Source organism: Polistes canadensis, unplaced genomic scaffold (genome assembly GCF_001313835.1).
Source record: "Polistes canadensis isolate GaletaPanama2010 unplaced genomic scaffold, ASM131383v1 scaffold_14, whole genome shotgun sequence".
Lineage (NCBI taxonomy): Eukaryota > Metazoa > Arthropoda > Insecta > Hymenoptera > Vespidae > Polistes > Polistes canadensis.
This window is the reverse complement of record NW_014569561.1, coordinates 1,325,556-1,350,468: the sequence shown is the minus strand read 5'-3', so window position 1 is coordinate 1,350,468 and position 24,913 is coordinate 1,325,556. Positions and strand designations below refer to the sequence as shown.

The window sequence follows — 24,913 nt, the reverse complement described above, 5'->3', positions numbered from 1 at the left end:
TATGTGTGTAGGAAGAAAAGAGTAGTTCGCGATGTAGCATTTTGCATAAGCGATATCTCGATGTCCATTGCAATGGCGAGAGTATTCGAGCCGACTCACTTCGAGACTCCCAAGAGTCACCCCTCTACTCTTTTCCTATATCTCTCTCTCTCTTACTTTTTCTTTTTCTATTTCTTTTTCTTTTTCTTTTTCTTTTACCACCTTCTCTTCTTCCATCGTGTAACTTCCTCGAGACGCGGAACGTGCATCCCTGTGAAAAGAAGTAAAGTCGACGGGATGAAGTTGGAATAATAAAAATGACAGGAGAAGAAAAAGAAAAAGAAGAAAAAGTTCCACGAGTGTATATACCAAGCGTACATTTTACTTCATGTCCATTTCCATCATGACGTTCAGTATGCGGAATCCTAGATGGTTACGTTTACTGTCTACTTTCTTTAGCTGACCGTTTTCTTTAACATCATGAAAAATTTAATAAAATTCTCTGTCTTTTCTATTTGATAGATCAAAATCAACATTTTATACAATTTATTTTTATATCATTATTTACTCATATTATCTTTTTAATATAACGAACAAAAAAAAAAGAATTAATCATTGTGTCGAAGAGATAATAAAGTAAGTCATTTTTATTTATTTTTTTTATTATCATATTTCTTATAAGAAGGATGCACTCTCTCCCAAAGCCATCATAAACCATTGTCAAGAATTTATTTCGCAGTTGTCAAGACTCTCTTCTCACTCTCTGTTCTCTCTTAATCAAGACATCGACGCACTGAGAATACGCAATATAAGGAAGAAGGATGCGAAAGAGGAAAGACTCATAGAACTTTCGTAATTATGCGAGTACGCGCCTTTCTCGGATAAACTGTTCTATCTTTCTTTCTCCCTTTATCTCATACTATTACTCTCCCTGATCTCTACTTCTCCTTCTCTCACAATGACGTCTCTGTTCCGTTTCTCTCGTCTCACCTCGGCGAGACTCTCTTCTACGTGATGTGCACGCTGAACGTCCAACATTCGTCGCTCGATACGTACCCTTAGGTCCTCTTTTCTCATCCCTTACTCGCGCCCAAGCTCAGCCGCCTTCGATTCTTTCCTTTTTTTGTTTGTTTCTTTTTTTTTCGTAATTTCTCTTTCTTTCTTTCTTTCTTTTTCTTTCCACAACTTTCTTTTTCCACTTTGTCTATCTCGATCTCTTTCTATCTATTCTTTACCACCCACCACAATATGGAAATAAAATCAATAACATTGTTTCGTCGTACGGAAGCGAGAAAATTGGGTCGTATTTTATACGTCGTGTTATCTAGCTGAACGAAACGTATCTTTTACGTTCCACGGTAAATCGATCTTATTCTCTTCGAACGTGTTACTATGAAACTTTTTTCCCAAACTTCAACTGAAAAGAAAAAGCGGACAATAAGAACGACACAACAACAAAATAAAATCAAATAAAAGATATTTTTCTTAGTCATAAAAAAAAAAGTACAATAACGTTGTCTTAATGGATGGCAAGTTGGTGGACTAATGAAAAGACAGAGTATAGCACTATCCTGGTTTATTATGTTCCGTCAAACTCAAAGCATCCATCATACGATCTACGTCACTCATCAGACACCCTTTGCGAGCCCCCAAACTCGCACACATATACGTATACCATATATACATTATATGTACGTGCGCATATGTCGTTTATGGTCAACCGTGGAGGCCTTCAACACACGTAGTCCGTTTTCTGAATATCCCATGGGACAACAACACTGGCGGGAACGTACCAGTGATGTGACTACCAGATTGATACCTATGCTCTAACGCCTTAGAAGAATATATATATATATTCTTTCTTAAAAAATATATTCTTTTTTTCCTTGACTTTTCATTGAGGATTCTAACCCTCGTCCCTACGGCGTTACAAACGTATTCCTATATCGTTCCCTCGTCTGATTTTTTGTTTTTATTACGAAAGATGTAAAAAGAAATATCATTTCGCGTAATATTATTACAGATACTTTTTTTCCCGTATCGAAAAAATTTATTCCTTTTGTTTTTGTTTTCAGTTTATAATATTTTATAATAATTATATTATCCATTTGAATTTGTCAATTTTAATTATTTTTTGTTTCATTATATTACAATACATTTTTTTGTAACAACTACAAAATCTTGTAAAATTTGTTGTTTCGTACTTATCGTTAATAAGAGTTTTCTCGGTCGCATAAACGTCAATCTTTCCGCGGTTTTTCTCCGTCAACGGTTGGAAACTCGCTTGCTTGTTGAACGACGAGGCACGCTCTCGCTAACTATTTTCATCCCTTTGAAAAATGAATTACGAGCCGTGCGACGGGAGATGCCATGTTAAAGACGCGGCTTCGCAATTTTAATTTGAGCCCGCGTTACGTTTTCGTCGCCGTAGGGCGTAATTTAGGAATCGTAGTAATGTCTCTCACTAGAGAATTAGAAAAAGAGAGATAAGGGAGAAGAGGGGAAGAAGGCAAGAGGGGGAGAGGTGGAGGAGAGAGAGAGAGAGAGAGAGAAATATTTTAATTATTTCAAATTTACTATCGCGAAAACCATCTTCTTTGATCTGTGAGACACTAAAATGCGCATTCCGTTGTAGGAATTTCCGTAAACGTAATGCCACTCAATTTTTCAATTTATTGAATCAACGAAGGAATTCGAACTTATAAATCATTCATATCTCCCCTTTCACTCCGTAATTTAACACGTTGAAAATATGAACAAATTTATTTAATTTATAGATAATATATGGTAAAAGAATTTATTATTAAGAATTTTATTTCTTATTATAGACTGATGTGTTTGTTAAAAAAAATTGAATGAATACTTTAAGTAAAGTGCCAGTTTAATGAATTACCACCGTTCGTTCATGTCACACCAACTCATTGAAGAAATTTCACGTTCAATTATCATCTTTGTGAACGATACTTCGTTAATTTCAATCATTCCGATCTAGCAAATTAACTTGGAACTACTCCAAACAGTTCACCCTTAAACTTTTACTTTCCTCAAGATACTCATCCGCAAATGGGTGAACCGAGCGATTCGTTAATTAGTAGTGTAAACGAGATCGGTGCATAAGACACGATCTTCTTTAGTCGAGGGAGGGGTAAAGGAGTAGGAAGGAGGAGAAGAAGTAAGAGTAGGAGAAGGAGTAGGAAGAGGAGAAAGAGAAGGGGAAGGAAAAGGAGGAGAAGGAGGAGGAAAAGGAGGCGAATTACGCATTCCTTTGCGTAAGATTTACGGTGAGCAACAAGCTGGAAGGCAGCCCTTTGTTGTTTTGCTCGTACGCAAGTAGACCGTGAGGTGGATGAGGGCTTCGAGCTTAGAGGGGGTAATGTTGGTGGTGGTGGTGGTGGAGGTGCTTGCGAAGCTAAGGAGAAAAGAGCGAGAGAGAGAAAGAGAGAGAGAGAGAGAGAGAGAGATTCAGGAAAGAGACTATCTAAGGCTTCTCGAAACTTAGCGAATACTTGTCAAGAGCTCGAGACTTCCTGTACCGAGTGAATGTTACTTGAAAGACGGAAGGGTTTAGGGGAGGAACTCTGGGGGAGTAGAAAGGAGGAAGGGGTTGTGGTGGTGTACGGAAAAGTGAAGGGGAAGGGATGGTTGCTCTCGCAAGAAGTCGCTGCCTCCGGCACGTACTAAGTTAGCTCTTGCTTCTACGTTTCATGTTACGAATGGACAGCTTCTAAGCCAGTATCTACCCTTCATTTTCCTCTTTCTCTCTCTCTCTCTCTCTCTCTTTCTCTCTCTCTTACCCACACATAGAATTTAGTGGTTATTGCTTTGTTTAATATATAGATATGTATATGTATGTTCCTTTTTGACGAATATATTATAGATGCATATATATATAAGGTTTCAACGTTTAATATACACATAATTCATATGCAAGGCTACTATGAATTCATATTGGTCTCTCTTTGATTAGAAGATTAGTTCAAGAGAGAAGCTCTTCTCTCATAAAGACTCTATTATCTACCTTCTCCTATGCTCGTATGTATCTTGATTAGGATTACATTTGATATTTTAATTTAATTTTCGTATATATTTAGCAAAAATTATTGAAATATATTTATTAATATTTGAAGTCGTAAGAGCGCTGTAAATTTTACAATAGTTAAAAGTTTTTGTTTTTCTTTTTTGGATATTATTTTTATTTCTTTTACTTCTCCCGTTTTCTTACCATTTCTTGTTTCAATATTACACGGCATATTAAAACGCGAGAAACATGACTAAGGAAGTAAATGGAAGTAGAACAGAGAGGAAGTTGGGATAGAACGCGAAGAGAGGAAGCTTTTGAAGTCGCATAGTTCTCGTTGTTGGCACGCAGACGTTGCGTGTCCAGTGGAACTTCGCGTTATTGCCAGACGTCGTGAACTATGAGAAAGAGAGATGAGAGGAGTGCTTAAACGTGGTAAGAAGAAATTGTGGAGAGGGGATTGACGAAGTAAAATGAGGAAGAGAATAGGCTTGGTAAAGAGAGAGAGAGAGAGAGAAAGAGAGTGAGATTTTGTGATGGTAGTGATAGTGTGTAAGTTTGTTCTTCTTCATTCTTCGTTTCTTCGTTCCTTCTTCTTTCATCATTCCCTCGTCACGCTTTTTAGTCAGGTACGAACGAGAGACTCGCAAATTGAGATTTCGTGCCGGGTATTTATCTCTTAGTCCGTGTCGATCGATTTCGGATTTATTTGGATTACTTTCGCGATTCTTTCCTTCCCTCTTGAAGAACGATGAAAAAGATAGAGAACAAAAGAAGAAGAAGAAGAAGAAGAAAAAGGTAAAAGAAAAAATGCCAAGACTCCACGAAAAGCTTCTAAATAATTTACCTCGTCCTAGACGATATTCTTCCTCTTTCTTTTTTTTTTTTTTTTCTCCCTTTTTCAACTCTCTTCTCTATTGGTCCAAGAGATAATCACTCGGAGAAGCAATTTCAGGCATACCTACCTACTATGTATACCTTCTTACGTTGAATCCTCCACACTTTACACGTGCATGAAAATCTATTCACAGACTCGTCGTCTCAGCTGTAATCGTCTTGGTTGGTCTATCACGTATTTTATAGAATTCTTACCGTTAAAATGTATAATTTAGTTAATTCATGAAACTTACTCTAGTCTAGGTCTTACACGAAATAACTAGATGATATAATATCTTGAGAATTCTCAATGGAATCCTTTTTTTTAATTATATATATATCTATTCACAGGGGTATACTATTGTTATTTATCTGTTAATAAAGAGAAGGATAGGTAGAGAGAGAGAGAACAAACACCTGTCGGACTTCATTTGGGTTCGACTACACGAAAGCCAGCCGTGGCTGACCACAACAACGTCTATACTACTGCGGCAAGTAGTACCAGTGGATGGCTGGCTCGGCTGAAGTGAAGCGAGTCGTGCTATAGTCAGACGCCACGCTACCTTTCCTCATTCTATTTACACCTCTCTCTCTCTCTCTCTCTCTCCCCCTTACTTATACTCTCCAAGTCTTTAGTCAGAATATCCCGAGAGAAATAGACGATGTCTTGGCAGGTAATTGCATGAAAGGCTTTGACTTTCGAAGTTGGAACGAAACGGAAAAAAGATGATTCCAAGCAGTATCGTTTTTCTCCTTTTGTCTCTCTTCGTCTATCTTCATTGTCGTCATCGTCACCGTCGTCGTCGTCGTCGTCATCATCGTATAAACGGGAAGAGAAAGTGTATTATCATTCTGATGCGTTTCTCTATCATGCTATATTGTCACGCACTAGCTGCTCTCACTTTCTCCTCTCTCTTTTTTTTTCTTTTTTTATATCTTCCTTCCCATTCCTCGTCTCTCTCTTTCTAACTCTTCTCCCAAACCCTCGTTTCTCTTCCGAGAAGGTCGTCAGGAAAGAGGGAAAGAGAATTTTCTGCGATTGCTACCGCCGGGGAAGCATTAGAGATATTACGTGACGCATTTCGAGCCACGCCTTCTTATCGAAACTGAGGATCCCGTATGTTGTATTTTTTTTCTTTTCTTTTTTTCTTTTTTTTCTTTCTTTCTCTTCTAAACCGAGCGACGTATCGCTATGCTATGTAACTAATGTAATTAGATTTTCCGTGCACGTTCAGTGAAACGTTCGATCTTTCTTCTTTTCTTTTATATTTTCGATGTTGTTAGTAAGTTCTTTTTTAATTCACTATCGTGAATTATCTTATATTTTTTGTTCTTATTGTTCACGATCACGATCGGTAAGAACGATTAAATCGACGAATAATATTTTCCAATTACGAAAACAATGTCGACTTATACTAACTCATGGTTGTATCGGTATTGAAGTTAACTGTAGAGATTAGGTTGATGGGAGAGCAAGTTTGTGGGTTTCGTTACAAGTGTATGGCGGGATAGAACCGTATTCCAAGTTTATTACCCTGCGATAAAGGTATGTGTATAGGAAAGAGAAAGAGAATGTTTGAAATACGTTTGTAATACCGTCCACGTTCTGGCAGATCCATGAACGTTGCGAACCTTAGCCATTTTCCAAGACATAAGAGTAAAAAGATAAAGAGAAAGAAAGGAAGAAGGAAAAAAAGAGAGATGGTCATAAAGTGAAGATGACAATCGGCCGCGCATCTCGGCTTTCAGTGTGGCCAACGTTAACAACCCTCGTTGTCCATAACTTTTACGTCTTCCAAAGTTTCATCTTGTAAAGAATAGAAGTGTCTTTTCGTGTAGACGAGCGTTTCATGTTAAATATATCGTAAGAAATACGGTCGGATGAAAAATTGTTTCTCCTGAGTTCTTCACGGTCAATAGATATTTACAAGATATTTAATCAAAATATATCTGACTAAAGAACGGAGAAAACAAATTGGAAATTAAATTTGCAATGAAATTACTCTACCTAAGTAGCGTATAATCTTTCTCTTTCCCTACCTCCTCATTTTGCTTTTTCTTCTTCTTCTTCTTTTTTTTTTATTTTGCCTTCGTCAGAGAATATTTTCGCTTACATGACTCTCCTCTTTGCGTAGAGTTCCTTGAGACTGCCGATAAGGTGAAATTTTATGACGCAATGTATAGAGGACCCGACAGCCATTTGGCGCTTTAACCCGCCGGGAGGTACAGTTTACTCCTGTCTGACATTTTTAAGAAATTCTTCTTCGTCTTTTGCCATTCAAGTCTCCCTTCATCGCTCCTGGCTGACATTATGCTAACTAGACTACGACGACCCTCGATATTTCTCTCGGTCTCTCTCTCTTTCTATCTTTCTATCTATCTATTTATCTATCTATCTATCTCTTTTCTTTATTCGCGTGCACCTTTAAGAAAAAAGAGATAGAGAGAAGCTTGATCTATGAGGTTCTCTCAATCTTGAACGTTCGCTTGTTAACACCTATAAGGAAAACCACTGACTATTCTCACACGAAGGGACACACACCCTCGAGCTGTCAAAAAGTTACAACAACCCTCCTATTCTCGAACCCAAGGAGCTATGAAATTTTCGATTAAGAATTTTTATCAGACGACTAGAATATCTGACATTCATCTTTCAGTACCGCAACTCCTGTTCTATCCTAATCATGTCTCGTCTTTTATCTTTGACAGCTCGTTACCGATATATATATAGATGAATATAGTATACATAAGCGTACATCGTATAGACGGGAAAAAATCGTTGATGGATAATCAAAATGGAAAGGAATAGAATGAATGAACGATAACAGGAAGAGTAGGAAGAAAAAAAAAAGAAAGAAAAATAAAATATCAATAGACAAAGAGCCGTGATCACCGGGAAAAGAGAGGTCCTAAGCATCAATCATAATACACAATACTGTCGACGATGTAATAATGTTTGTCACTAAAAACGACTTGATTTTGACGTTGACTTCAGCCGAGTTGGTTGAACAAAAATAGCTTGGTATATATATATATATACTCTATCTATCTCTTTCTCTTTACAATACTCATACCCTCACTTTCCCTCTCTCTCTCTCTCTCTCTCTCTCTCTCTCTCTCTTCATTTTTTCCTGATGTGTTTATGTCACAAGTCTAGCATATTTCAGCGTTATTCCAACGACGGGAATCCGATACAGAACCGTCGCGTTGTCGAGACAGTGAAAATCGGAAAAGAGATGGCTTGCCGACGCTCAAGCGGCTTTATCGAAAATTTATCTACCTTATTGACGCGATAGCCGCGATAGCTCGCTTTTGTACACGAGAAAGAGAGAAAGAGAGAGAGAGAGAATTGTTGGGGTAGAGAAAGAGAAAGGGACAGAAGGAGGAAGCTGCTGACGGATGGACTACGAGAATCGTATGTATGTATTAGCGAGAGTAGAGAGTCGCGAAAAAGGGTGAAAAAATTGTTGCTACTCCTCTTGCTGCTACTCCGTCGAAACGACGAGCTCTCTATCCGTCGTTGACGTGAGCGACGATTTACGCGAGATAAAAACCCTTTCGAGAGCGTACAGCATATTGCACGACACTGTAAAGCCCTTTCGAAAAGGGACAGCTAAGCCGTCCTTTCGCCGCTTAACAACGAGAGCTCTTGCCAAAGTTTATTCTATTCGCTTTACTCTCCGACAATTCTTCTTCGTATCTTTGAATTTCTTCTCTTTCCCCTTTTTTTGTTTTTTTTTTTTTTTTTTTTACTTTTTCTCTTTTTCTTCGATGTCCCCATGGTTTAAAAATCGTATTAACATTAACGAGATTTTCTATTTTATTTTCGTATGATTCTTTTTTATACTCGAGATATTATGTATTATATTATGTATACAGAGAGAGAACCTTCGTTATACGAATTAACAAGGTTGTTTTCCGTTTGTGACAATTCTTTTCATATTTTTACCACAATATGTATTTATATTTATAAAATATATAACTAAATATAATTATAAATATATTCTATTTATAAATTTAGTTTTTTACATAGTTTATGTGTAGTGAACTATATAATTGTACATTGATGACGCACACAGGAGAGTATGCATAAAATGTTCGGATAATAGAACGTTCGAATACTAGATCGTCGGATATTGGAGGTTCCATTGTATATATATATATACCTATTATCAGAGGTTATTATTTATCGTAAGCTTTTATCGGTTCTATGGCAATAAAATTCAACGTTAATCGCGACAAGTTTCCAGACAAATTAAACGCATTGGTAAATTTCGATGTACTAACACACGCTTCAACTTAACCGAGCGTGTATAAACTTCCTATAGCTCTTGAATTTTAAAAAATAATATGAACGCTCTGATTAACAAAATTCTAACGAATTATTTCGAAAACCGATTTCATTTTCATATCCTTCCTAACAGTTTCATCGTTTTGTTTTAGAGTTCATTTTGAACTTGCTACTTTTTATCCAGTTAATTTTCCACTAATAACAAAAATTTTAAATAATAATTAATCTATACATAAGCAAGAGCAAAGTTATTTTTCTATAATTCAATTGGATCGTAATAAATACCTGAAATCTGTTTTATTGTCTAACATAGGTCTTAAATTTAAATGCACATATTTTACTTTCTTTCTTTTATCTATACCTACAACGATCTCGCCAGTTAAATAATACCGATTTCGGAAAGTTCGAAAATATCCGGCAACAATTTATATTGGGTTTATCCCACACTTAAAAAAGAAAAAAAGTGAAATAAACCGTCCCGAGTATTAATAAAATCCGTCGAAACGGGTAAAACCGATTATCTGGGTTCGTTTTCAAACAGAATAAAAAACACGTGCTTCTGTCTTTAAATCACTTATGTCGAATATCGAATGTTATCGGAGGTGATTGTTATTTTTTATGTCGAGCTTACATCTTTTTCTTCAAAAGAATCTGTTGCATTACAACTATCTTGAAATATTAGCTGTTTTTAACTTTGTTTCCTTACGAAAACATAATACTACTATTTTGTTATTGCTATTGCATTTCTAAATTACGTTATTTATTTATGAAGCAAGTAATGTTTACATTACAAACTTAGATTTTGATTTTTTGATTATTTATAACTATCTAGTGTATAAATATCTACGCAAACTTGTTCGATTACCTAATACAAAAATACATATTATAAAAAATCAATGAACACGTCTTCACGTTAACAACCGTTTATTTTATTCTTTGCAGTTGTTCTTGCTTTCTCTATTACCTACTAAAAGAACCCTGCAAGAGCATGCAAAATACGCTCTTGAAGAACTTGCTGAATTTCGTCGCGTTCATCCAGAACTTACGCACACGCCTACTTTTCACGATATTTGCCCACTCGTCTGACGGTCTCCTGGGAGACACGAAACGTCCTGCATTCACAAGAGAGTCGAATCATTTTCTACTGGATTCTACGTGGATACCCACGAATAGTACTTTTTTTTTCTTTTCTTTCTTCTTTTTCGTCGAACCGAGAAATAAACTCGTAGATCGAACTAGAGTTCGAGAATTAAATAAGACGAAGAAAGAAAATAATAATAATAATATATATGTAAGCGTTATTTTTTTTGATAGAAAAAAATTCAATCTTATATATAAACTGAATTAATTATTTAATATTTATCTAACATGAAAATATAAATTTCATAACCGACAAACGAGATATGAGAACCGAAGGAGCATGAAATTTCATTGATAGGAAATTCAATCACGAACAATCTGAAAAAGTTGCTCGACTTTCTTCACAAGGAATCTCTCTATCGGCAATCAAACTTTTTCATAACGCAAATCAAATTTCAACGATTCGTCGAAGTATTGCGAATACATGAAATTTACTCTAATTCAGAATATCTCTTTTTTTTATATATCATCGAAACCTCGAACGGGGTTACAATTATAAAAAGAAATAAATAAATATAAAATATAAATAAAAAATAAATTATTAAACGATAAAAAAAAAAAACGCAATCTTGGTATTATCGCATTAATATGGCAATGAATCAGAAAGCGATAGGTACGAAAATTACGTGCTTAATGTACCGTGAAATGAACAGATCATTTTGTACTAGGAATATCAGAATAATATTCGAACGTGAAAAGGGATCATGCAAAACGATCTCGCATTACGAATCTCGTACTTTGCTTCATTTTTCTTTCCCATCTTCTTTTCAACTTCTTCCATCCATCTCTCCTTTCTCTGTATAATCTTTTTACAATTTTTTTCTTTCTTTTTTTTTCTTCTTCCTTTTTTCTTTCATGTCAGCAGAGTTATAATACAAAGATACGAAAAGACTCTCAGTATCATATTTTATACTTCACCTTTCCTCTTGTTATAATATAACTGAGATTATTACGTTTTCTTTAACGTCGGTAAACGAAATCTTACAAAATGTTTCTAGACATTAAATATGTTTATAAAAGATACTTTCATTACAAATTACGAATGATATTAATTTATTTTTCTTTTTTTTAACATTTTCCTTCAATTTTTTCAAATCGCAAACGTGTCCTCGTATAGTATTATTTGTCGGATACTTTTTTTCAAGGAAGAGAACGTTCGTTGCATCATTCTCCGTTGATGGAAGAGATGCGTTCGTTCGTCTCTTTCCCCATACATCAATTTGGCAAGTTCGCATATCAGAGAAACGCTGAGCCTCTTCAACCCTCTTTCTTCAACTTCTTTCTCTCTCTATCTTTTTCCCAACAGGCCGACCACTCCCTCCGTACTCGTCTATTCTCTTTTCCTGCCTCTTATCAATCGAAATGCGATGTGTCTGCAGGATAAAATGCGTCGTACTTAGAGACAGGATCAAAGGATTCGCCGATATGATGACGAGAAGAGAGAGTGGGAGAGAGAGAGAGAGAGAGAGTGAAAGTGAGAGTGAGAGAAAGAAGGGGTTGGGAGGGAGAGGGAGAAAAGAAGACCAAACGCGTGCAACTCGCTTCTGCAGTATGCAATTTTTATCTTCGTCTTTTCGTGCGTTTTCAAAAAAAAAGGAAAAAGAAAAAGGAAAATAAAAAAGAAGGAAGATAGAAAGAAAGAATGAGAAAGAAAAAAAAAAAAAAGTGGAGTGCTTGTCTTCTCTTTCGAATTCTCTCCCTTTTTTTTTTTTTGTCATTCCACTCGAAAGCGATCCGTAACAAAGGGCTCACCACTTAAAGGACTAACCCTGATTTTTTCTTCCTGCTATATACTACTTCTGTCGTTGATTTCGACAAAGCGAGTGACTTCAAATGATTTCTTTTATCTTTGAAATAATTTTTTTGTCTGGCCAAAAATTATCGCAATGTCTCGAATACGCGTAGCTCTCTCTCTCTTTCTTTCTCTCATTGGTCGTAAAATATTTTATGAAATATTATTTTATTTCTCTTTTTCGTTTTTCTTTATTTTTTTATACGATTTTCGACAAGATAACAAAATATCGTTGAGAATAAATTTCACACGCTACGTCACTTCTCCCCCTATTCTTCTTCTAATACTAAAAGGGATATTTTAGAGGGTTCGATGAGGTATAAAGGAATGGTTTGTGCGTGTATGAGAATTGGAGTATCTTCGAAGGTCGAGAAACGTCCCTGTCCTTTACACGGTTGATGGTTTGTTATACACGAGAAAACGGCGGAAGCAATTCAATCGGTGTTGGTAACAACCAACAGCTGAGACACCCAACAACGAGCCTCTTCCTTTACTTTTATTTTATTTTCTTTTTTTAGTCATCTCTTTCTCTTTCTCTTTCCCTTTTCTTCCTTCGTGACTACTGGCCGTTTCTCAGCATTCAGTATGATTTATGATAGCGGGTAGGACTCACGTACGTCGATGTAAGTTAAACGATACTCCCAAGTTTGTATTTCCGGTTTGCCTATCGCAGATTTACTGCGACATCTAAACCATACGTGTCTCGAAAAAGAAAAGCATTTCGTCGTTCGTTCCTTCCTTCCTTCCTTCCTTCATTCCTTTTTTTCCCTATATTATTTCCAACATATTACGAAAAGAGCGGAAAATGTAAAATATAAATTTCACATCCTGACATTGCTTCCCGACATAACCACTCCCGATCCTCTCCTCTTCACCGGTAACATTACGAGCGTCGTCAGCGAGTGCGCATTATGCGATTAACTTTTTGATTTATTTTCGAATAGGGGATAGACCTCGAACACCATTTATTTTACTATGAAAGAGAAAGAGAGAGAGAGACAGAGAGAGAAAGAGCTTCATTTTATAGTGATTTTCGGATATCCAATTACGATTAACGAGAGGAGTGTCGCATCCTGTTAAATTGGATTATTAAATAATATCTCGTATCGTTGAGGGAATGTAGATTGGAAATTGAGATTATTAGATAATGTAACGTATCGATATAACGTCGATGTCGAGCATATGAATCTAATAATAGAGAATAAATATAAAAATTCATAAAAGAGAGAGAGAGAGACAGAGACAATAATGTACAAGAATAATGTAAAAGAAAGAACGAGTGAAAAGAAAAAGAAAATGTGAAAGAGAACGAGAACGGGTGAATACGTGGCCGGGATTTTTCACAAATCGATTATGGCAATTCAATCCGGAAAAAGGGGTTGAGTTAGGTGGGATTTGTCGTTTCGACGGAGAACGAACCTCGAGTCGCGGTTTATCCAGTGTAAGTGAAAAGGAGAAAAAGATAGAGATAGAATCAGAGATAAATAGAAAAGAGAAAGAGAAAAGAGAAAGAGAGAGTGATAGTGATAGATAGAGAAAGCTTCATCGACGGTCTCTCGGATGTTCTCCATCCGTCCCGTCCGGGATTGTCGATGTTTTCTTTCCGTTTCCGGGCAACGGAGAATCGACAGAAAAGAACCGAGAAAAAGGATTCGTGTAAAACGAATAGGAAGGGAGTAAAAAAAAATGATAGACCAAAAGAAGGAAAGAACATCTGATAAAGATAGAGAAACAGAGAGAGAGAGAGAGAGAGAGAGAGAGAGAGAGAGAAAAGAAAGAAGAACCGCGTAAACGAGATAGCAAAGTTTACCGAAGGTAACTCGAGCGAGCAGTTGTTACTCGCATGAACAACATTACGATCGAAAACGGAAGAGATCCTTTCTGTTACGAGTTATCGAGTAAGTACCATTCCACTAGAATATACTAGAAACATTGTGTGTGTGGTGTTCTCTAACAATAAATCGATTAGTGATCACGACAATTTTTTTTTCTTTAGATCAACTCTTTAAAGAGAGATACTTTTTTTTATTATCGATTGTGTTGTAGTCTTTACGAAAAACAAAGAGGAAATATGAGTTTCTATCGTAAAAATCGATTTGAAACTGTGCGTGCGAGCAAGTACGTGCATATAACATAAACTTATGGGGCCTGGGGGAGAGGAGAAAGAGCATATACTCTTTCGTTCTCTCGTTCATGTAATAAAGATCTTGCATACTAGGATCGCAGAAAGTTTTTATTTGGCGCTTGCGTTGCCGCTATTAGACGTGTCACAACAAGAGATATGCTACCTCGCTAACGGCCCCCGACGTTTAAAGCGTTTCGCACCATAATTTCCTTGATTAAGCCGAGATACGTGGCGAGTTGCCAAGAAGGGTGTATGTATGAGAGAAAGAGAGAGAGAGAGAGAGAGAGAGAGGGAAAAATAGTGAAGAATGGAAGAGAAAAAAAGAGAGAGAGAGAGAGAGTGAGTGAGAGAGTGAATCATAGGGCGAGGGCACGAGTGTGTCCGCTCGCTCGTAAATAACATCGCGAATTAAGCGTGTAATTTCCGCGCGAATTACGAGCGAACGAGCGAACGAACGAGAAAGAGAGAGAGAGAGAGAGATATCTTCTGGCTATGGTACTCTTCTCCGATACTTTTATTACTTCGTAAAATACCAAATAGAAAGGAAACGTCGATAAAAGAAAGAAAAATTAACATGATATGATGATAAACTTCTAAATGATCGATTTCGTGTGCTATTTCTAATGTGTTTATTGTATTGCATTGTATATATAAGTATATACTTAAAATACATGCGAGTGAATAATTATTTTATGTTTTTTTCTTCCTTTTTCTTTTTTATCATTTATTTGGAGTACTAGTGGATTCGTAATAGATCGTTATCTATCCCTTTTTTTTTCTCATTTTCTTGTTCTTCTGATTACGGAGCCGAGTTATGTGAACGAGGCACGTCATCGAGCCGTGATTAATGACGTTTCAGTGTATCGTTATACCTTACCTTTGCTGTTTCATAATAATAATAATAATAATAAAAATAATCATCATCATCATTATTATTATCATATAATTATTTTTTCATGATTTAAATTGGATATTGTAAGGAACGTGGGGAGATAATTTATCGAGTTAACTGTAAATGTTATTATCTCGAAGTTCACTTTCTATTTTTATGATAGAACGTGTTTCGTCAATAATTTCTTATATGTAACTCGTTATAGGGGAGGGGGGAGGGATATTTTATGAGAATTTCCTTTCTAAAGAAGAAATTTCTTTTCTTCGATTATTATTGCATTTGTATATACAAATTTTCTAGCACAATTCTAATAGACATTTTATTACGACATTTTTTTCGTTTATCTTCAAAGATTCATTATTTAAAAGCTGCACGGAATTTGAAAGTATTACTATCGTCAATACCCTTGGGATCTTTTCAGCATTGTTTATGAAATGGCGAAGAATACTCGAGTAGGCAAGAAGGTACTCCTCATTTTCCTTGAGATTGGAGCGAAACAGAGAAAGAAAGAGAGAGAGAGAAAGCGTGTGGGAAGTACTACGCATCTGTTCCTCGTGATTGATGCGTAAATTACGTTTCTGCGACACGCACCTGTGTCCCCGGTAATATACCCTCCGTTTCAAGAGGAATCGATTCTTTCGCGTTTCCGAAAACACATGTTGTAAAAGTAAAAAGAAAGGATTTATCTTTCAATCCCGATAGAGCAGAATTCTCGGATATTGGAATTTCGTTATGACGGTGAAAATCGTCTTTTTAATTTATCGCGAAAATACTCGCGAGATTCATTTGATTTTTTTATTTTTTTTATTTGTTCAATTAAAAATTCGTTTCGACCAATTCCAAATATTCCCGTTAATTTTGATTTTTATTCACGATATACGCTTCGTTATTCGTACTGTCATTTGCTCGTTCGTCTCCTTCGTTACTTTTTCTTCTCTTATTAAAAGTACGTCCCTTTTTCTTTCACTGTGAGTCAAATAAATACGGTCAGATGAAATTTCTCATGCACCTGTTTACAGCATTGCAAGATCCATTAATTATGTACGATATTCGTCGTCGTAGGTTATGTATATTCCAACCTAGACGTGACTTGTTGTTGACTCTTGTTGGTCTGGCCGTTTGCAAAGTCGTATATGTATATACATTTTTTGTTCTTTAGAAAGAACGTGGTTTCTCATTACCCGAATATTTTTCAGTATTAAACAAGATTGTTAACGCACTCGTAAAATAAAAGAAAACAAAACGTAATTAAAAAGAGGACATGCTCTTTTTTTCTTCTTCTTCTTCTTCTTCTTCATACGTTACAGGTCATCGAATTTATGAGAAAAAAATGTTCAAGGATAATTCTGGAAAAAATCCTAGAACGTTTATTGAAAAAATAGTGAACTGAATTAAGGATTGATATTCGCGTGTAGTTACGAAGTCCCACGATTCTTTTTCTTTATTTTCTTTCTTCCTTTTTTTTCGGGAAAGGAGCAAATAACCGCGCGTAATTCTTCCGTTAAAGTCTCGTACCATAAACTCGGAGAAAGTGTATCCAATTCTCTAGAAGGATTCGCTTAGCTCGAGAAAAGGACTCTCCTAATAATTAAAGCAAACACAGAAAGCCGACGTTGTTATTGCAAAGTAATTAAATTACTATTCCTAATTATCTTATTGTTAAGATAACAATTATCAAATATATATATATATATATATATATCTTTGGAACAATCCTTCAAAATTAAAAATTTTAAAGTCTATTATTTCCTTACATATACATATATATATATAGACAGTTTAAAAAGAAAGAAAAAATTGTTTATTATTTTAGTTCTTAATTATCTATACTGAATCATACAATACTTTTTATAAAAAGAAAAAAAAAAGAAGTCATCGAACGTATATGGATTATTCGTTAAAGCAGAAATCGAGCGGTATAAAGCAAACAGGATACACGTTGATAACTGGACCCTTCTATTTTCACCCATCTATTTTTTATGACGCTCGACGTATTCCTATGTACGTTTTCGTTCGGTAAGAGAGGCAGACAGACAAACGGATAGGCATACAGACAGAGATGGAAAAAGAGAAACAGACAAACGGACGGACGGTGGAAGAGAGACAGGTAGACAGAGACAAAAAGTGCGAGAGAGAAGAAGCGAGAAAGATAGAGAAAGATAGAGAAATAATGGAACGAGTGAGTGAGTGAGTGAGTGAATGAGAGAGAGAGAGAGAAAGGGAGAAAGAAAGAGAGAGAGAGAGAAGAAGGAAGGAGGGATAGAGAGGGAGAGATCGTTGGTATTTCCAATTTCACAGAGCGTGGGTTAACGAGGCCCGCGGGGTGGTGGAGTTAGGGTCGCCGAAACCGAGTCTCCACGAGCCCTCCCTCCTCTTCCCCTTCTTCCCACCCTCTCGGTTCATCCCCTCTACGTTGAAGGCACCCCTTTAAACGCGCCGGTACCCCGGACTGCTCCGAGTTCCGGCACATTACCTTCGCTGATTACCGGGCCACCCTGCGGAGTATGTCACCCAGTCACCCTCGAGACACATACCTTCCGGAATCCTAGACACACACACACACACACACACATAATCTCTCTCTCTTTCTCTCTGTTTCACTCGTTAGCGACCAGAAGAGACGGGTACAAGATACTCTACTATCTTCGATATATACAGGTATATCTATATGTACAGGTGTAAGTGAAGGTAGAGATTCGAGAGAGTAAGTCGTGCGTTTAATCCACGTAAGACATCGTCTGAGTCACCTTAATTTCCTTTTATCGCTTTCTTGCTAGCTCATCCAGGCTCTACGATGAGAAAACTACGTATATGAGGATGGTGCCGTGTTCTCGTTAACGTATCATCAAATGTTACCATGTTGAGTTTAGATAGAATAATGACAGTCATTTATATGTTACAAATGTTTTAAATATTTAATAATAATTGGTATTAATATTTTGATTGGTTGTTGTAATTATTTCTCAATAATGAAATTAATTTATTTTTATTCGCGTATTATTATTATTATTATTATTACGAAGTATTATATTTTTGAATCGTATTTAAAATCCGTTTGTTTACACACTCATATACCGTTAAGTAAAGATATATGTTATCGTTATAGATTTTTACAATAGTATGTTATTTATCTTCGAACTATGTCTATTTATCTTCGTCGAATGGTACGAACGGATCGAAACGTATATTAACATTTTTTATTATTTTTGTCGTCTACTTTTATCCTTTTAATAATACCATAATGTGTGTTAGCTTTAATGGCCATAATTATTTACTTTATATATACATAATGTTTACTTTTAAATTTAATAGCCTAGTTGATCATAATAATGACTTTTTCTTCGATTATTATTATTAAAATAATGGAACAAATTTTAATTATATTTTATATATTATATAAAATTCAATATATCCATTACGTTCCTTCGTAATTGTATTTAAAAGTGTTTGTTTACATATTCCGCAGGGAGAAAGAGAGAAAGAGAAAATGCAAAAACGCGTTCTGTTTATCCTATACGTTCTTTTGTCAGTATGTTATTTACCTTCGAGCAGAGTAGACGGGCTTTCGTATCGAACTGCTGCTCCACGGCACGTGTTTTCTTTTTCATTTATCATAACAACTCTGAATATTTTTTATTATAATATATCGATTTTCTTAATGTGTGTGAATCGATATAAATCTAATAATTTGTTTTTTTCGTTTAAGCAGAGCCGCACAGAAGTTAAACCTGTCGTCGAGTCCCCATCGTCGACGACGTTCGGGTGACGAAAACATCGGACCAGAAGAGCAACTAATCTTTCCTAATGGATACGCCGCATTGCTTCTCAAATCACCGCCTCCGGCACCACCGGCCCTTCTCAGGAGGATAGGAGTCAAGGAGCTTACCGGAGTTGGCAAGGTAAGTGAGCTTATGTACTATTTTTTTTCTTTTTTTCCATTCTCTCTCTCTCTCTCTCTCTTTCCAAGTACTTTTATTATTTCTATTTTGCATGTCTACGATACGATTTTACGCACGATCGCAAGCAAAATAGTCAAAAGAAAAAATCCACTGAAAACTTTTTTTTACTTTATTTTCTTTTCCTTTTTTTTTTTTTCCACTTACGAATCTCTCGAGTTTTCATTTCTACTAACAGGAATATAAAAAGAAACTACGAGTGCATAAACGTTGAAACGATAAAACTCTCTTTTACTCTGTTTCTCTTTCTTACTTCGATGCAAACGCGTTTCGTGTTTTCCTAGGAAATAAACTACGTTGGGAATTTAAAGTGACGTACGACGGTTGAGAGAGAGAGAGAGAGAGAGAGAGAGAGAGAGAGAGAGAGAAAGAAAGAAAGAAAGAAAGAGAAAGAGAAAGAGAAAGAAAACGAGAAGATAGTATTTCTGAAGTTACTTCGCAAGTCCCAGGAGCTTTACGTGAGACAACGTCACTTTTGTTATATTTCAAACGAGCTAGCTTTGTATTTATATATCTTTTTTTTTTGTTTCTTCTCATTTAATTGACCAAAAAAAAAGAAAACAACGAAATCAAAAACATTTTTAATAAAATTTTTACAAAGTAAAACACAATAGTCGGTTAATCTATATATCTAATATTTAAATACATACCTACATATCCGAATATTATTAATTATCCAAACGAATTTTCCTCCTATTATAATCAACAAATTCAAATATTACCTAGACGAATGAAACCATGTAATTTAAATTTAACGTCAATTCTAACATTTGTACAGTTCTCTCTTCGTACCGAATAATCGTTAAATTTCGACACTTACCGTAGAACAACATGAATCTAGGTAAATTAGGCAAAAGCACAGCAGCATTTCCTAATTTAATTTAAACGATGGTTGGTCAATCTAAGAGTACGATTTCCGTTCACTTTCAATTGCCCATCGCTTAGCCACAAATCCGCAGGTATTCCTTTTCTCTGGGTAGGTTGAGAACATTGTAGTGGTTCGACCGCAAGTGATGTTATCTCTCTGTCTTTCTATCTGTTTCTCTCATTCTTTATTTCTCTATCTATCTATCTCTCTCTCTCTTTCTCTTTTTATTTGCCTGTCTCTGCTTCTCTTTCTCCTCTTTGTACATTCGTATCGTATCGAAAGAAGAGGATTGGGACAGATCGGTATTTGAGGACAAAGCGTAGGGAGCCGTATACTTTGCAGGTGCCCAGGTAGTGATATACATATACATACACACACAGTTATAGGTAGATATATATATATATATATAGAAAAGGAAGAGAGGTATATTCGGTACGGCTCGTCATTTGAAATGCAGATGAGCTACTTGCTTGCGGTGCTATAAGCCGTTCTGTCTCTCTCTCTCTCTCTCTCTCTCTCTTTTTCTTTCTCTGTTCTCTCTCGAAATTCCTCTTAGGCTTTCCACCTTCATCGATCCATTATTCTATCCCTTTCCCTCCTTCTACAGAATACAACTTGTGCATCCTTAGATCGTGCAACCACTTGGTAAGAGTACCAGTCGAATATCCGGTTTGAACCATCAAACTGAATATCCGCGTCGGAAGCGACCGGAAACAGTTCTCCGAAGTTCCGAAGGGAGCCTCCAAATGTCGTCACGATTGTATAGAGTCATAAGAGAGATAGAGATAGAGAGAAAGAGAGAAAGAGGGAGAGAGAGAGATGCTCGTCTCTTACTATTTGCATCGTCCTATTACGTTTCCCTCTTAATCTTCGTGATCGTTTGAAATTCGATTTATCAAATACGTGTTCGTGTTATTGGGATTAGAATAAACTGCATTTGTAATTGTAATATATATAAAAATGATCTTTTTTTAATCTCTTGTGATATATTATTTGAAATATTTCCAATTTTATTGATTTTCTAAACAAAGTTTCTAATAAAAACTGCAATTGTGATACAATAGTTACTGTGCTGTCTATTTAGGCAAACATCATTAAACTTCAAGTCATCATAATTCGATGAGAAACGATAAATTTTACATATAACTTAAACCTAATAAACAAAAAATATATAACTTCGTAATTAATTTAGATTTATTACTAAATTCAATATAATTCATTAAATTTGTTTTGTAATAGAAAACAATTGGAAGGATTAAAATGAAATTTTCGAATAATTCGACTAGAAATATCGTATCTTCGTTGATATAAAAATTAAGCATTAAAAGTATATCGAAAATATAAAGAAGTTTGAAAGGAAAATCGTAAAAGGCTCAAAGTTAATATTTCATTTTTAACGTCCATAAATAAAAGGAGAGAGAAAGAGAGAGAGAGATACTTTCGAACATGGCATCGAGAGGATCCTCAGGGAGCTTAAGGTTCGCGTCCCAGGAATTCCGGGAAGGCACAGGGTTGAAGAAGATAGTATTACATGAAAGGGATGCTCGTTACGTTTTGAGACGCCAAACCCCTGCGGAATAAAAGCCGTCGACGTTGCCGTTGCCGTTGCGTTTACCATGAGCTCGCGCTTAAAAGCCAACCCGCGGAATTGTTCGAAATTAATTCGTTAGAAATAAGGTTTTATTGTTTACCGGTTGACAGGGCTAATTAAAGTGAAGGGTATTAGACGTAGAGATGATAAAAAAAGACGGACAGGAAAGAGAAGAGATGAACCATTTGGACATTTCAAGGCCTTTCAATGAATAGAAACGTGAATTTTCAGATTAATTTTTTTCATCCTTGATTAAATAATATTGTTCGTTTGTATTTAATATCAAATTTAGTGCCGTAAATCAGTATTAATAGAAAATTAATAATATTCCACTTAATACTTGTTTTTAATTTTAAAATATAGATTTCTATTTAAAATAATTGTTAAAAATTCTTTCGTATCTTGAGAAAGGCATCCCTTTTGCAAAATCATTGTATTCAAATTAATTCCAGTTAACGTTTAACATTACATTTACTCATAATGTAGCAATTATTATTATTATTATTATTATTATTCGTAACATTTGCTTACAAGACCAATAGGATCGAAATTATTTGACTATATCGTTTAAAATGAGAAACATCTGGTATATTTACTCGTGGTTGTGGAAAATTAGAGTAGTACATTACGATATAGCAGTGAACTTTATCTTCAGTTTTAATGAAACATACGTGGTTGAACACAAACTGCAGACTCGAAATTATCGTTCATATGCATGTTAGACTATGTTGTATACATACACTGATCTCTCTTTCTCTCTCTCTCTCTCTCTTTTTCTCTCTTTTCGTCCAAGTAGTCATCTTACAGTCGCTTGGATATTTAGTATCTCTATGAAAAGAGAGTAATTAAACATTCGTATAGTGCGTCGAATACTGACCAAACGTGGCTTTGCTTTGGCTTTATGCACGCTTAGTCGCCAATCTCTTGTTCTCGTGTGGACTTTCTCTGTTCCGTTTATGTACCTTCTGTGTAGACATTTCTCATGTTCGGATGCAAGAGATTTTAAAGGTTCCCTTTCTCTTTCTATTTCATATCCACGTATATATCCGTTATCATTGTATCTGTCTCTCTATCCATTTCAGTTTGCTTTACCGGCTAACAATTTGCTTTCCCTTGCATAAGACTACAAAGCATATACCATCATTTACGTGTCGTTGTTGGACAATTACTACTATAATAAAATAATAATAAAAGAAATGGAAAGGAAAAAAGATTAGAAATCTAAATTACTTTTCTGAACGCAATTTTATACACTTTAAGGCTACAAGAACTATTCCTTTTAGTAAAAATCAGATACTTTTTGTTTTCAGAAATATTATAATCTTTTTTCGAGAGCTGGGAAGGGGGAAATTAATATTATAGTATTAAAATAGTAAATTTGTATTTGTATCCAATATTAAAAAGGAAGTTCTGTTAATTTTTTTCGAAGGACCGAACGATTCCTATTTATCCCTCGTCGTGATCCAATATACGACTCGTGGCTTTGGCTAGCGAGAGGCAAAAGGGGAGAAGAAAGGCAAAGGGTGCTCTTGAGAGGGTAAAGAAAGAAAAGTGGAACTCGCTCGTTTCGTGACTCCTGCTAAAATAAAGGATAGAAAGAAAAAGGAAATAAAGGTGAAATAAAGACAGAGAGAAAGAGAGAGAGAGAGAGGAAAAAAGGGAAAGCGTGATTTTTATAGGTTCTTACAGGCGTGTATCGAAACAGTTTTCTCTTTTTTACGATAAAGAAGAAAAAGATAGGTTGATAGGGAAGAGCTACGGACTACTTAGAAAAGAGACGAGAACGGTTAGGGCTAGTTGAACACGAGGAAATGAAGCGTGACCACCGATGGTCTTGGTTCCCAGCCGTCTAACAAATTCCAACTTTCTTACTTTACCCTGATCGAACTGCACAAAAGGATATAAAGCATGTGTACACGTCTTTATATCACTATGTCTAACATATTCAATTTAAAGTAGACGAGATAAAGTGAAAGAAAGATAAAATACAAAAAATGCATATTATAGAATATTTATATTAATACTTATTCTCATTTACCCTGGTTATTTGATGATGACAATAATCATTTACAATACTTTTTATAAAACGATAGAAACACACAATCGTTTTCATAAAAGAGGGGTAAAAGTAAATATAGTCCTTGTGAAGAAATTCGTTTATACGCGTTAATCATTTTAGTCGGGTTTGAGTTATCGTCAGAACGATTCGAATTATCTTTCTTGGGCTCGAATCGAGATCGAATTTTCATGGTGGAAGAAGGAGAATCGAGAAATGGGGGATCCAGAAGGGCTGGACTGTATTTTCGATCGAAGTAGGTAGACGACGATATCAATCGAAGGGAGATGGATTTAGAAAAAGGGGAATTTACGGGAAAGAGGGTTTCTCTGTTTCTTGAAACACGAGATGGCAAGGAAGAAGAAATAAAAGATAGAATAAGGAAAGTTAGGTCAAGTAATGATTTCGCTAATTCGAGAGAATCGATGCGACGACTAGCGACATTCCGGGAAACCGTTTTCCTGGCTCTCGCGTTCGGTGGTCCGGGAAAACTACATAAGAAAAGTTTCCTGGCACACGTTTACTGGCTTTTCCTACGGAGAGCCAAATTGCATTTCTCATACTTTTATCGCTACCATTCCCGTTTCTTTTTTTTCCTTTTTTATTGCTCTTTTTTTGTTCTTTTTTTTTGATCTCTTTCTTTTTCTTCTTCTTCTTCTTCTTCTTCTTCTCTGTTGTATAGTCGATGATATTACTTCAGAAACTGTACTTCAATAAGATCGCTCTCGAAACAGCTATCGTCCTCTCCTTTAAGGAACATTAACGTTTAGAAAAGGAAAAGAAAAAGAAATACAATAAAAACCGGTCATTTCATCTCAATTGTCTATTCTCTTACAATTTTTAAAACGTTTATTTCTTTCAATTTATTCATTGAACTTTCGCGTCCCTTGCCATCTGTTTGTTGCGTTTTTCTTTCCTTTTTTGGATTGTTATTATCATTTGAAATAGTCTTTATGATTTAATCTTGAAAATTTATGTTGGAAAATTGTATATTCTCGTTTTATAATTTCATTTTTTTTAAAATAAGAGAATGCTTAATATTTGCGTTTCTTGTTTTTTATAAATATAGGTATATATTATAATATACAAGTGATACTAATAATCGTAATCGATATTTCGAAAGGATCGCAAATAGATGTTGCAAAAGATTTGATCGATAGGATTGTTCTGTTTCATCAAGGAGGGAAATGAGACAAGAACATGCGCAATTTGATCTCGAGGAAGCTGCTGACCGGGATCTCAACGTACTCGTAGTGGTTTTGAAGCCGTGCGTTTGCTCGGTTTTATTGAAATGTCCGGTCTTACGCGTCCCCTCATCTATTTTCTCGA

The 24,913-nt window shown here is 35.6% G+C and overlaps 1 protein-coding gene across 1 annotated transcript in view; it reads left to right on the top strand.

The window, feature by feature from the left end:
• The window catches only part of LOC106793484, a gene marked incomplete at its 5' end in the record, with an annotated part of 252,922 nt that overhangs the window by 111,366 nt on the left and 116,643 nt on the right, over positions 1-24,913 (top strand). The window contains one exon of the mRNA XM_014760469.1: positions 18,823-19,012. Coding sequence (XP_014615955.1) covers positions 18,823-19,012 — 190 coding nt within the window. The remainder of the gene's footprint in view (positions 1-18,822; positions 19,013-24,913) is intronic.